This window comes from Ascidia mentula, chromosome 5, assembly GCF_947561715.1.
Source record: "Ascidia mentula chromosome 5, kaAscMent1.1, whole genome shotgun sequence".
Classification (NCBI taxonomy): domain Eukaryota; kingdom Metazoa; phylum Chordata; class Ascidiacea; order Phlebobranchia; family Ascidiidae; genus Ascidia; species Ascidia mentula.
The window spans coordinates 5,941-18,640 of NC_138570.1; the positions used below are offsets into that span (position 1 = coordinate 5,941).

General features: G+C 39.8%; 2 protein-coding genes across 2 annotated transcripts; both read right to left on the reverse strand.

The window, feature by feature from the left end:
• Positions 1 to 1,003: 1,003 nt before the first annotated feature.
• LOC145903314 (putative peptidylglycine alpha-hydroxylating monooxygenase 1) lies at positions 1,004 to 3,749 on the reverse strand. Its single transcript, XM_082991390.1, has 9 exons — positions 3,566 to 3,749; positions 3,179 to 3,251; positions 2,898 to 2,952; positions 2,778 to 2,844; positions 2,631 to 2,721; positions 2,247 to 2,449; positions 2,045 to 2,183; positions 1,565 to 1,751; positions 1,004 to 1,504 (listed from the first exon to the last, which is right to left on the reverse strand). The coding sequence occupies exons 1-9, from the start codon at positions 3,726 to 3,728 to the stop codon at positions 1,301 to 1,303; spliced, it is 1,182 nt and encodes a 393-aa protein (XP_082847516.1). The 5' UTR covers positions 3,729 to 3,749; the 3' UTR covers positions 1,004 to 1,300.
• A 196-nt stretch (positions 3,750 to 3,945) lies between these two features.
• Positions 3,946 to 12,582, reverse strand: LOC145903966 (uncharacterized). Its single transcript, XM_082992165.1, is given in 35 exon segments — positions 3,946 to 4,208; positions 4,267 to 4,413; positions 4,473 to 4,588; positions 4,648 to 4,783; positions 4,835 to 5,064; positions 5,175 to 5,250; positions 5,311 to 5,401; positions 5,460 to 5,629; positions 5,691 to 5,849; positions 5,915 to 6,076; positions 6,142 to 6,277; positions 6,336 to 6,676; positions 6,731 to 6,877; positions 6,937 to 7,134; positions 7,189 to 7,296; positions 7,454 to 7,540; positions 7,593 to 7,772; positions 7,919 to 8,020; positions 8,073 to 8,432; positions 8,494 to 8,706; positions 8,763 to 8,861; positions 8,916 to 9,032; positions 9,091 to 9,225; positions 9,352 to 9,480; positions 9,537 to 9,694; positions 9,748 to 9,892; positions 9,946 to 10,040; positions 10,142 to 10,244; positions 10,306 to 10,370; positions 10,426 to 10,564; positions 10,624 to 10,827; positions 10,886 to 11,002; positions 11,057 to 11,155; positions 11,515 to 11,616; positions 11,742 to 12,582. Coding segments are annotated over 35 exon segments (5,637 nt in total). The 5' UTR covers positions 12,324 to 12,582; the 3' UTR covers positions 3,946 to 4,019.
• Positions 12,583 to 12,700: the final 118 nt, after the last annotated feature.

The window sequence follows — 12,700 nt, forward strand, 5'->3', positions numbered from 1 at the left end:
AACTGCTACAAATGCCAGAGTATTTAGTATCATATCGTGCTTTACCAAGACGTTGTTGGCAACTTTGGAAAACACTGGCTACAAAATAGAGAAACAATTAATTTGAAAATTCACTTTAATTCTGACATAAATTAACGAGATCAGTCTATTTTACATTGTAATATACCTGGAAGCAATAGTAGTACAATATCAAAAGTCACTATTTTAACAAAATTGCCTCCATTTGTTGGTGGAATATTTCCTGATTATCTGTGGTCTTTCCACAAAGCAGTGGAAACTCTTGCTTCGATTCAACAGATCTGATGAACAATATATAACAATTTATTTCATACTTGGTAACACCACGCTTTTCATTAGGATTATTCAGCTTTTCCCCACACATCTGTAACTTTGCCACAAATATTACATGACGATAAACGCAAAAAGTCCATGGCTATGCTCAAAAAAATAGAATACGCCAACAAAATGATGTTTAATTAGCCTGGTTTACTATTTGAAAATGGAATGCTTACCTTTTACCACACATCAAACCTCAACCTCCGTTCGCTACCAACGTAACCTTCAAATTGCTTTGTTCGAGAATTCCACGAGATTTCGAATGAACGCTGATTGGATGTGACGTCACGATTATTTACCGCGCGTGTCAAAGTTATGAATGAAAAAGTAGAATTTAGTTATTTTAACCAGCTTAATTGCGGACCAAAAAAAACTTATGCGAATTGTTGGAATGTTTCAAAATATACCTTGTTTTACCCACAAAAGATTTGAAAAACTTTGTCGCTTATGTTGTGTTATAAAATTTTATTGGTCTTGTGTTTAAGTAAAATATCAGGAAATTCCGTGCGTAATTCTGACATTCGGTTGACCTTTGGTCATAAAGTTTTCTAGTGTCACAGCCGCATAAACCAAAAGCAGTGGTCAGAAAAATTTACAACGATGCCACATTTTATATTTGCAACATAACTGTATATTACATTGTTATTGCTACACATGCAATGGTCCATTGAAACCGGGTCAAATATACATCATTGAAAATACGTATGTTATAAAAAATATTCCAACACTAGAAAAATATTCTCTCGGCGCCAACTTATCAAATGTTGATTGGTTGTCACGTCACAATTTAATCAAGCGTGCCCAACTGCAGATCAAATGTGAGCTGGGATTGATTGTGATGTAACAATGACCAATGTTTGCCAAGTTAAATTGTGATATGAAAAGTGGGAACATTATATGGCATTAAACTGGATAACATCGGTACCACCCCCACCATAAGTGATGAAACATAATTGCATCCGTATTACAAAGTGTGAGGGGTTTGTAGGAAGTAATGAGACCAGTGAACAAAGCTGTAACCGTTTTCACATGATTTTTCCAGCAAACTTCCCTTTGTACCAAATCTTGGCGTCCAGTACATAATGTAAAAGTTGCACATTTCATCTTTGTGGGTCGCACCGATGTAGGTCGTATGATTTCTATTGCTTTTCATGGCGCATCTTGCAGCCTACAAACAGACAAACATATGAGACACTGCATTTAGAAGCGCCACAAACAAAATACTTACCAACCAATCACCGCGCCTAATTGACAGATTATTTTCAACTGGATAAAATGCCTCTGGTTTCTGAGGATTTTTTCTGCCAATGATCGTCCATTTTTCATTTCTCACTCTGTATCCATAAACCATCCTTCCAAGAGCATGGGTGTGAGTCCGGTAAGCGAAAGGATGCATCACAACTCTCCCTTGGTATCTAAAAATCATGTTCATGATATTTTCTTAACTGGGATTCTAGTTAGGTTTGCGACACCGAACTCACCTTGTCACTTATAACCTACTAGTTACAAATGAGCCCATCGTGATCAAGGCATTACAATTTCCACAATTTGACTGCTGGTAATAATTTCATTTATTTATTTTGATTTTTGAGGCAACTAAAGATTGTTATTTACAAACAAACTTTTTGGATCGTGCCGAACCAAAGTGCACTAAGTTGGGATTAGGGTCAAACGAAAAAATATTGAAGATACCAGCATGCAAACTCGCCTACATACGATGTCCATGTCTTGCGTTGAGTGAGGTTTGACCGAACCGTCACTGGAGGCGAGAATATAAATTCCCGCAATATTCGGTTGTGGTTGGATTGTCGCAACTGCGGTAACGGATATTCTGTTGATACCGTACTCTGCAAAACAGCAACAAATTACAATCAATAATAATTTATATTGAGCTCTTATAATTTCTATACCATTTGCCGCGACCTTTGACTTGAAGTGGGCTTGTAAGGTCAGATATTTGATGTTTGTGTTTGCGCCGACCTGGAACCCAACACCCGAAGGTAAATGAAAACTCGGAGCATCTTTGGCCCAAGCCCACAGAATATTTTCACCAGAAAGACAAGTGGGAGCATAAGATTGTTTCTTGCTCCCATGCATTTTCCCACCACAATTCCTGTTAAATTTTTACGAAGGTTCCGTTTGAACTAAGTGTGCAAGAATAGAAACGACATTCTCTTCACAAATGATTAAACTTGGGAGTTTGTGATAAACTTTTACACTTACAACAATTCAACTGAATACTCATTGAAAGATTGACGAGGGTTTCTAAATAAAACCATGGTCTTATGACTCACCATACGTTGCTTGTTGTAGACCCGGCTTCTGTGCAACCGAATAACAACATGTGATGCGCCACGCTTTCTATAGCATGCGGAATGTATTCCACTGAAATAGAAAAAAACGTTCAGCTACTCACAATAAAAGCACTAAAGGCAACTTACCAATATAGAGGGGTTTCTCTGCGTTGTATTTGGACAATTTTACGGTTGTGCATAAATATGTGTCGTCCTGTACAAACATATGGTAAGAAAGAAATCGTTTCAGGACGCATGAATGCTCACCTCACTTATCGTGGTTTGTGGCATTTTGATGTTAATTTTTAACTTCATCTCGGATCTAAAGTAAAACATATACACGTGTTGGTGCATTTTGGAAAGCAAGTAAATATAAAGGCTTAATTAAGACCTTGCTATTTCAATAAATCAACAATTTCAACCGCAAGATTTAAATTACCTCGATTGATTCATTTATTCCCAACAATACAGTTGTGTTTATATGATCACTATTCGCGGAGTAATACAACACAAGGTGACCTTGAAATATTGCGGTTATTTCAACTCACCCGTCCTTATATTCGTCTTCCATGTTGGGATTTTCCGGTTCAGTAAAATCACTTTCTTGTTGATGGAGAAAATCTTCGTCAAAAGTCAATGATTTTAATTTACTCGATAATGAGGCTACAGAGCAGAGTTTTTAGGGGATAGGTTAATGCTGAATCAATATAGGATCCGTTGTTAAAGCGATGTAGAAAATATTGTCAAAACGCAAAATCGTAACTTTGTCATAATGAGTTGACCGGGATGCTCTCGGTGGTTAACGTTAAAATCACTTCTATACAAACTCGCTTTATAATTGCACAGCTGAGCCTTATTTCTACCTAGATACAAAGTAACGAGATATCAAGTATTCGTATAACCAGCCATTAGTTGCTATACAACCGTTCACTCACCACTGTTTACGTCATTTATGATGTCATCGATCTTGTCAATTACGGATTCCATTTCTTCAAACATGAAATCATCATTCTGAAATGTTTTGTAATTACTTTGTTTCTCTGCAGCGTGCGAATGGACAACAAAGACCATCAAGACTGCGACGAGAGCCCCTTTCATGATTGCTCACAAATTCCTTCAAAAAGCAAGAACTATAACCAGTTCATAAGCATCAATGACTCAACAGACTTCTCTGGCAATATTCTCACCATATGGAGACTGCGCGTTACTTAACAATGTCAGGAAGTAATAAGGTTTCCAGTTCCGCTTCTCAGCGTTGCTCTCTAACTTTTATTACACACTGACAGCTGATCATGGACAGAATTATCAACCGTACAATCTCAATTTTATTCTGGTCGATTAAATGCGAGACAACTGGCAAGAAATAAAAGCAGGTGGACCCACAATTTATCAGCTGGCCTTGTGTTCATCATCGTAGTTTATGCTGTGGGGGCTTGAAAGTGGATTCACTGAACCGAGATTGTATCCCATGGTAACGCCGTTTCTATGTTTCCGTTGTGTATTCTCATCTGATTGCAAGTTGTATTCAGCTTCTCGTCGCAATGACGACATAAGGTCGCTGTCCACTCTTGTTTTGCCCTAAATTTCGAGATGGAAAAATGACCTACAAGTTTCAACAAGAAACCCAACTCCGCACCTTTCTACTCCAATACTTTTTCCTTATAAGTTTCCAATCAACAACGAGTTCAAGGGTTGTGTGTCTTGTTCCCACTTCAACAGGCAAAGTTCGTCTACGTTGCTTATTCTCATCTCCACGCTTGTTCCCTGCCAACCCACCGAGGTCCTGAAGTTACAAATATTAATTATTCCGCCAAATTCATCACATTTAATATTCTAACAAACCGGATTTCCAGAATTCCAATTTTGATGGTTTATTATGACATCATAATTATCACTTCCGATGTCCGTTGTATTCTCATCTTCCTCGTGTCTGTCTATGCCTACGTCACATGCTCTACCTGTCAATCAAACAGACTATTACAAATGACCCTGCATAACCTCTAAAGGCAAATCATACCTCTGTGTTTAACGCATAGTCTAATGTACTGGAAGCAAGTTATAAAGAGGTTTATCGGGGATGGAGAGAGACTTGTTTTTTTCATATTCCGGATTAATTTCGCGCGTCCAAACTTCCATTCCGTATCAGATTGCGCCTGACATAAAGCTTGTCAATATATTCTAAATCCTTATTTCAAATCCTATACCTGTATTCGCTGGTAGGTGTCGGACATCATGGCTATGAGCAGGTTGATCAGAACAATGAGAGTGATGACGTGGTAGAGTCCGAACACAATTTGAACGAGATAAATAGTAAAGTTCGGACTTTGATTGATTGGAGGAAGGTTGTCCGGTTCGATGAGTCCAAATAAGGCAAAAAATAGAATTTGGAATGTATCGAGTGGATTCAGTAGACGAGCTTCATCGGTTACCGAACCTAGAGACAAACTTGCTTGAATCAGACTAACCTGGGGTTATCCAGCTTAAAGGCTAAATTAATCTCAACCGAATATGAAATTGCTTCAAACGCACTTTGCCCAAACTTACCGACTATCGCAGTGGTGTTTGACTGGTAACTAAATACTGGCTGATAGACTGCAGCAAGCCACATTGTAAAGGCAATCTAAACGAAAAAAGGTTTTATCGTCTACTGCTCGCACATCCAGGGGATTGTAAACTTAACTATAAACATCATCACGATGACGCCGAACTTGAAGAGGTCATTTAAAAGACCTTCGATAATGATTGTCCAAGGCCCGAATAAATAATGAAAACTGGAAAAACAAAATATACAAATATTTGGCGAATTTCCAAAACTATTTCCTTGCCAACCTCAAAAATTCAAGGAATTGCACGAAAGCAAACGTCATAGCAGTAGAAAGAAACATGTTTCGAACATAAAGAATTTGCAGCCTAGTGTCTTGGTCGCTGTAAGGGAATCCAATGGCGATTATGTGGACAACGACTGCCATTGTGCTCAGCACGAGAACGATAGTTTGTATCTGAGTTAATACATTATTATTATTCAGTGATAATAAGTTAAACAAACAAACTAGAAAACACCCTTGCTATGCCGGTTCGTCCTCCAGGCCCAGTAATTTCATTAACAAGAACCCCAGACATCCAAACAAGTAGAAGCCATTCATTCCATTCAGGGATAAGATCGCCTTGGTTGTAAATTGGTGTGATCGGAATGGCAACGGTCATCACAAACAGGCTCACCTACAGAAATACTTCATTGCTTATATTTTCTTATATATCGACCAGTGATATAACAAAGCTTTTACCATGTAAAAGTGGCTGACGAGATAAACAATGAACTTTATAATTGGGATTCTGCTCCACCGGACATGGAGCGGGAGGGCAAGAAAGAGCCAAAGTGGTGGAAAGAACAAGATGGCGAAAAAGAGGAGTTTAAATTTCCAATCTGCCCAGTTTAGGTTCCCAACCTTTAACCACAAAATAACGAACAACCACTGTAAAGTATTTCAATGACCGTTATATCTCAAAGTACCCAAACATCCGAAAGGTATTTCTGCACAGCTGGGTGAGCTATGACATTCTTCTGTTCGCATTCGATCAGTACATCAAGAAATGGCGTTGATTTTTGGTCTGTCGCTTTTAATATGTCGTTTGCACCGTTCGCGGCACTGAAGAAAGACAAAATATTTACTTCTAATTGTTTATCAGTACTTGTAGAAAGCCAACCTGCATATTTCAAGAAGATCCACAGCCAGATTCTCACAGTATATCGAACATTCTGTAAGATTCTTGGCTTGTTCCTTTTCACGGTTACTGGACATCATGAATGCACGCGACAATTTGGCCGCGGTGTCGATTGGCGCAGACGAAACAAGGACAAATTCTTCCAGTATTTCCATGTTGGTAGTCTGGTTCTCGTCAGCAGTGTTGTGCTGCTTGGACAAGTTTCCTATTGGGGACGCGGACACCGGTGATTTCGCAACCAACATCAAATCGCACACAAACGATTTGTCATTAATTAGTTTTGAAGTATCGTGACCGCACTTCAGTAAATAGCTGACAACATTCTGTATGTAAATGTTGCGTAAGTTAATGTCAGGCTGTTTAAAGTAACTTCTTACATAATGCCGAGACAAAGCGCCGAACTGAAGAGCGATCTTTTTATCTTGCTTCGTTTCGCTGCTGGTTAAAGCTCCGGTGTCTGTCAATAATTTCACCATCTTCAGCGAACCAGACTTTGCTGCCAGATGAAGGGGGGTTAATCCGTTCTTAACGAAGAATCATCAGGTTTAGCATTTTTTGTTTTAAAAGTTTTGAGAACTGGAACCTTGTCTGGTGTATCGATATTTGCTCCTTGTCCAATCAACAACGATGCCATGTCTAAGTGTCCGCATACCGCTGCGTAATGTAAACACGTAAAACCTTTGGCATCAACACATTTTAACTGGGATATTGATTTGCTGAGTAGAAGTCCAACAACATCGACGTAACCACTGTTAGCGGCTAAATGAAGGGGAGTAGCTCTCTACAAAAACAACAATTAAGGCTTCTCGGAATAATTTATTCGCGGTATTTTTACCTGCACCATGGTAGAAGCTTCTACACTGACACCAGGGTAGTTAAGGATCATCCTGACCAAGTTGACGTGACCTGACTGGGAGGCAAGGTGAAGTGGAGTGAATCCGTACTGGTGGGAAAGTTAATATGTTAAACCTTCAAAATGTCATAAATTGGAATTTGTTTTTCTATTTTTGGTTTATTTATGCCAGCAATAAACGGTTTTGTTGTTGGATGTTAATTTGTTTAAAAATAACAGGTTTGGAAGTTGGGTTAGGTTTACTGACATCTTTTATTCCATCAACCTTCACTCCAGGAGGCTGGCTTGCTTCCGCTGCCCTTATCCTATGAAGCATTTCCCGTGTAAATTCTTCCTAAACAACAGTTTAGTTAATTTGTACATTTCCAAAACACATGCCATCATACATTGCCTGACTGCGTTGCAACATGTAAGACGTTAAATCCTGTTTTTGAGCTGACTGTCTGCCACAAATTGTTCAATGGCAAATTCATCTTTGATTCTATCTGCTCTTTGTTAGTCACAATCACATCTATGATATTTGAATGACCGTGTTTGGCGCTTAGATGTAGCGCATTCATTCCTTCCTAAAAGTTTATCAGAAACAGCTGTTAATCTTTTTAGGTGTAGTTTAAACGTTTTACTTTCGACCGAATAAACAACCTTCGACTATTTCGCAAGGCGAAAATTAGTTGTACTTTTAGCAATTAAAATTGCAGCAAAATTATTCTACCGAATCTTCTTCCATTAGATTTGCTCCATTTAGTATCAGCTCTTGGACAACTTCAGCATGACCTTTGCTTGCGGCCAAGTGCAGAGCAGTTGAATTGCTTGTCTAAATAAACAGCAGTGTTTACACGGTAGTCACTTTTAACAGTAAAACTTACTGAGTTGGTTGCTGTGGTTACGCTTTCCTTATTGGAACTCAACAGTTCTTGTATGACTGCCACACTCCCTTTCGACGCAGCAATATGAGCACAAGTCCAACCATTCTTGTTTGCTTTTGTCACCAAATCTCGTTGATGAGCAAGAAACATTTTCACAACGTTTGAATGGTCGTTCTCAGCAGCGAGATGTAGCGGGGTTTGTCCATTCTGAAAAGTGGACTTGTTAAAGGATGGAAGAACATCTCAGTAAAACTTGCTAACGTTGTCAACCGCCTCAACGTCAGCCCCAGCTTCCAGGAGGGTTCGACAAACGTCAATCATTCCGTCCTCTGCAGATTTGTGGAGAGGCGTCTTTTTGTCCTAAGCAACGCAATGACGTCAGAAGAGTATGGGACATTGGTCAGTAACCATGACAACATACCAAACTAAGAGCATCTATCGCAGCGCGTTGATCGGTTCCAAATGGTTTTAAAAGATTCTTTACAAGTTTGTTGTAACCTCTTTGCGCAGCCAAATGCAAAGGTGTCAGGCCGAGCTTGGTTTTAGCATTCACGAAAGCCTTCTTTCTGATTAGCATGTCGGCAATGACGTCATGACCATTTTCTGCCGCTAGGTGGAGTGCCGCTTTTCCATTCTGCCCATGCCAACAAAAAGAAAATAAAAAAAAACATTTTTAATTTTTTTTCTCACCTCATCAAATACATCAACCCTTGCGCTGTATTGTAGAAGGATATCAACAGACGTTTGATGACCTTCGTCGCTGGCAAATAGCAAGGGAGACCAACCGTTCTGCGCAAAACATTATTCCTCTGATTGAAGCGAAGAAAATAGTAATATGAATACCTTTGCTTGTCTGTTGATGATGCCTGGCATTTTCTGGTTGTTTTTACTGATAAACTCAAGCAAAACACGCAGAGATTTGTCATTTCCTGATCTTGCGCAATAATGCAAAGGGGTTTCCTAAAACAAAACAAATTATTAACTGAATTTCGTTGCACCTTTCGACTGGATTATAAACCTGGGTGTAAGTTGTACAGAAGTTCACGTCACCTCCATATTGTAATAAGTGGGTTACAATCTTTACTTCTTCATTTAGAAAGTGGGCTTGCTCTTGCGTAAGTTCCCCGGCAAGATGCATCGGTGTCACCCCTTCCTTACATAAAGATATAGGAGGTTATTTGGTGAAGAAACTATATCCGCCCAATAGGCAGCTGACCATTTACAATTTCACTAAAACTGACTTCTTGTGGTATTTATTCGACCGCAGCGTTTCACTTACAACGTTTTCCATGTTAACGCTCATCGTGGCTTCGTATGTCGAGAATTTCGATTCGAGGAACTCTATCATGCATTGCACTATCTCCCATCTACAATGGCGGACAGCAAGATGAAGGGCGTTTTCTCCAGTCTGTACAATAACTATATGTTGGTCTGCTTCATCGACAAAACCAGCGGTTGACATACTTTTGATTGAGTTCTGCAGTCACCTCCTTCATCCAACAAAAGCTTAAAAGTTTTAAAATTTCCCATTCGTGCAGCCATATGTACGGCAGTTTCACCATCATCTCGAGGACAATTAGCATCAGCCCCAGATTTAATCAACATTTCTGCGACCTGTTCACCTGCCAACGACATCGTAAGCAACATATATGTTGTTGCAACTGCAAAACGTTACCATCAGAAATTTGTGATGCCAAATGAAGTGGAGTTTCCTGCTTCTCCCCTCCCTTGATTTGAACTGGAGCACCAAATCCAAGCAACATTTGCACCACTAGAGGGCGACAGTGCTTCACAGCAACGTGTAATGCCGTCAACTTGTCCTTCACGAAAGAATACGAATGTAATAATGTCAAGATAATAATAAGTATCTTACTTTTGTCCTTGCGTCAACATGTGCACCTTTGCTGAGGAGAGTGCGAACCACATCCACGTGGTTATTCTTCGCTGCAGAATGAAGACAGACGGCTCCTGAAAAGAACAACGGTTTACATATTACTCGTGGAAGTACCAAAATACAACGTGGTAAATACAAGGTTATCAAAATGAATAGGACCGGTAAGTTTGCGTACCTGTTTTATTTGGCATATGGAGTGGAACGCCACGTTTAAGGAAAGCCAAAGCAGTTTCAGGATGTCCACATTCTGATGCAATATGCATCAAAGTACTTCCATCCTAGTAAAATATCTCTTGTTAGATTTGATTAAAACTTACAACGCAGACGAATGAATTTCACCTTGGTACGACGCAAGACAGATTTGGGAAATTTCTCAGCAAGAAGTTCCACAACAGCAGTTTGACCTAAAAACATTTGATATTTGCCAAAAAATAGTTCCAGGATTTAAATTATTCTAACCTTTTAACGCAGCTATGTGCAAAGCCGTTCTCTCAAGGTGATCAACAAGGTCAGGGTTAGCTTTATGGGCGTAAAGACAATCTATGATAAGAATATCCCCCATTGCAGCAGCAATGTGGAGAGCTGTGGTGCCTTCTTTCTACATTGTAATAATTAAAGTTTTAAGCATTCCGTTTATCCTGACCACGAAACTCCTACATTTTGAACATTGACAAGTGATCCTTTTTTGCAGAATAGTCGAACCATTTCGGCATCTCTCCTCTCGCAAGCCATGTGAAGAACAGTGTTACCAGTTACCGGGTTCTGGTAACGAAGTTGTTCTTCAGCGTATTGACTCAGTAAATCCCGGTACGCCCCTTGGTTATTTGCTTCGATCGCGTAAAACAAGGGGATGTTTCCGTTCTGAAATGTATTTTTTTACCACAAGTACAATAAAACAAAAGAATGCAATAGTTGTTACTCCGTCAGGCTCTGTCCTAAGAATCTTTGGTGTACTTCTCAGTAAAGCTTGTGTGACGGAAGCAGCGTTGTTACCGGAGCGGGCGCAAGCCATGTGTAAAGGGAGCTGCTGTTTCTCCTTAAAAAAACGGAACAAACTTCAAAAACAAACACTACTAAACATTGAACTTACGCCGCCTTTAAGACTGAGATCGGCTCTTTTTTTGATGAGAATGTTGACAATATCCTCCCGTCCAGTTGCAACGGCGAAATGGATCGCCGATTGTCCGTCCTTCAAATATTACAAGATATCAACAACTTCGGTCTACGACAGGATTTATTTTACAAATATAGGATTCGTTCTGCACTAAACGTATCAACCTATTACGTCACCCGAAAGGGAAACGGAAATTCTAAAGATGATTGCCACACAAAGTCAACACAGACCACCACAGAAAGTTGGTTAGGTCGTAACCGTGTATTTCAACCGATATTTCCGCACTTACGTGGGCAGGAAACAGGTAATTCGACTAATATTTGTCAAATGAATTTACCGAGCCTAATATTTATTTCTGAAAACTGTAAAATATGACACAGCATATTTACCGGGCTTAACGAAGCAGTTTGTTAACCCGCATAGGCTTAATTTACCCTTGCTCGGTCGTTGATATTCACCCCCATCTCGATCAGTCTTTCAACAATTACAATCCGGTTGTCACGTGACGCCAACATCAATGGGTTCATTCCACTTTTCTGTCAAAATAAATTCGATTTTTTATACAATGCGTTGATGTCTACCAGCATACAATGCGTTGATGTCTACCAGCATACAATGCGTTAACTACAAACAACCAAGGTTCTTATCCTAAATGTCTTACGTCATCGACAACAAACAACCCAGGGTCACACTTTGCCATGTAACGAAGAGCAACATCAACTTGGCTCCATTCTCGTTTCAGAGCCATATTCAAAAGACGGCTATTGGCGTCGCCGACACCAGCAGCCACAGTTGACGTGTTAGTCATGGTTGGTGCGCTGCTGCGACTACTCGTTTCTGTCCTGGTGCTTTTACTTGGACCAGATAGGGACGAGGATCCAGTGAAGTAGGAAGTTGTGCTGTTAGATTCGCTCCGGCCCGAATCGCCATCAAAAATTGCGAATGTGGATGATGACGAAATACGGCGGATAATTTTCTTGCTTGTGTCATGTGACTTCACGGATGACTGGTCGTTACTTGATTCTTGCTGCTCCATAATTGAGGAAAGTTCTGTTGGTTTCGGTTGGCGACGATTCACATGTTTTGTGTCAGCGTCCTCATCTCCACGTCCCTTCGACGTTGGTTTATTATTTTCCAACTGCTTCTCCTCGACCACTGGCGGTAATTCTTGGTCTGAATCGTCTGCTTCGGCTTCCGCATCTGATAGGTCGTTTATTTTGCTGCTTTTTGCTTTTTTATTCATAACTAATTTTTCTTATCCAGACCAAACGTAAAACAGAAACGATTGGTCAAAACGGACTGGCGTCACAATGGAAAGACTCTTTACTTAACATAAAAAGTATTGCCGTCACTCACATAACAGATACCTCGTCTCGTGCTGGTACTTACACAACAAAAGAAACAAAAACAACAAAACTTCCAGACTGTCACCGGTCAATGATCACAACTTTATTCTGTTACAACAAACCAGCCAGGCTTCCTGCCACGAAGAAAATTTACATTAAAACGAACAACCATTTACTGACAAATGAACGGTTTATGATATAAGTAACTTGTTACCCTTCTGCTTAACATTCAATGTTAAGCAACTTAAGTTCGGTTGCGGAGCCAACCTTTAAT

Excerpts from the sequence above, each read along its gene's own strand:
- LOC145903314 (XM_082991390.1), bottom strand. The coding sequence starts at position 3,728 with ATGAAAGGGGCTCTCGTCGCAGTCTTGATGGTCTTTGTTGTCCATTCG. Across the intron at positions 3,252-3,565 it reads CATAAATGACGTAAACAGTG|ATTTTCTCCATCAACAAGAA; the intron begins GTGAGTGAACGG and ends CTTTTGACGAAG. Across the intron at positions 1,752-2,044 it reads GACATGGACATCGTATGTAG|ATACCAAGGGAGAGTTGTGA; the intron begins GCGAGTTTGCAT and ends CATGATTTTTAG.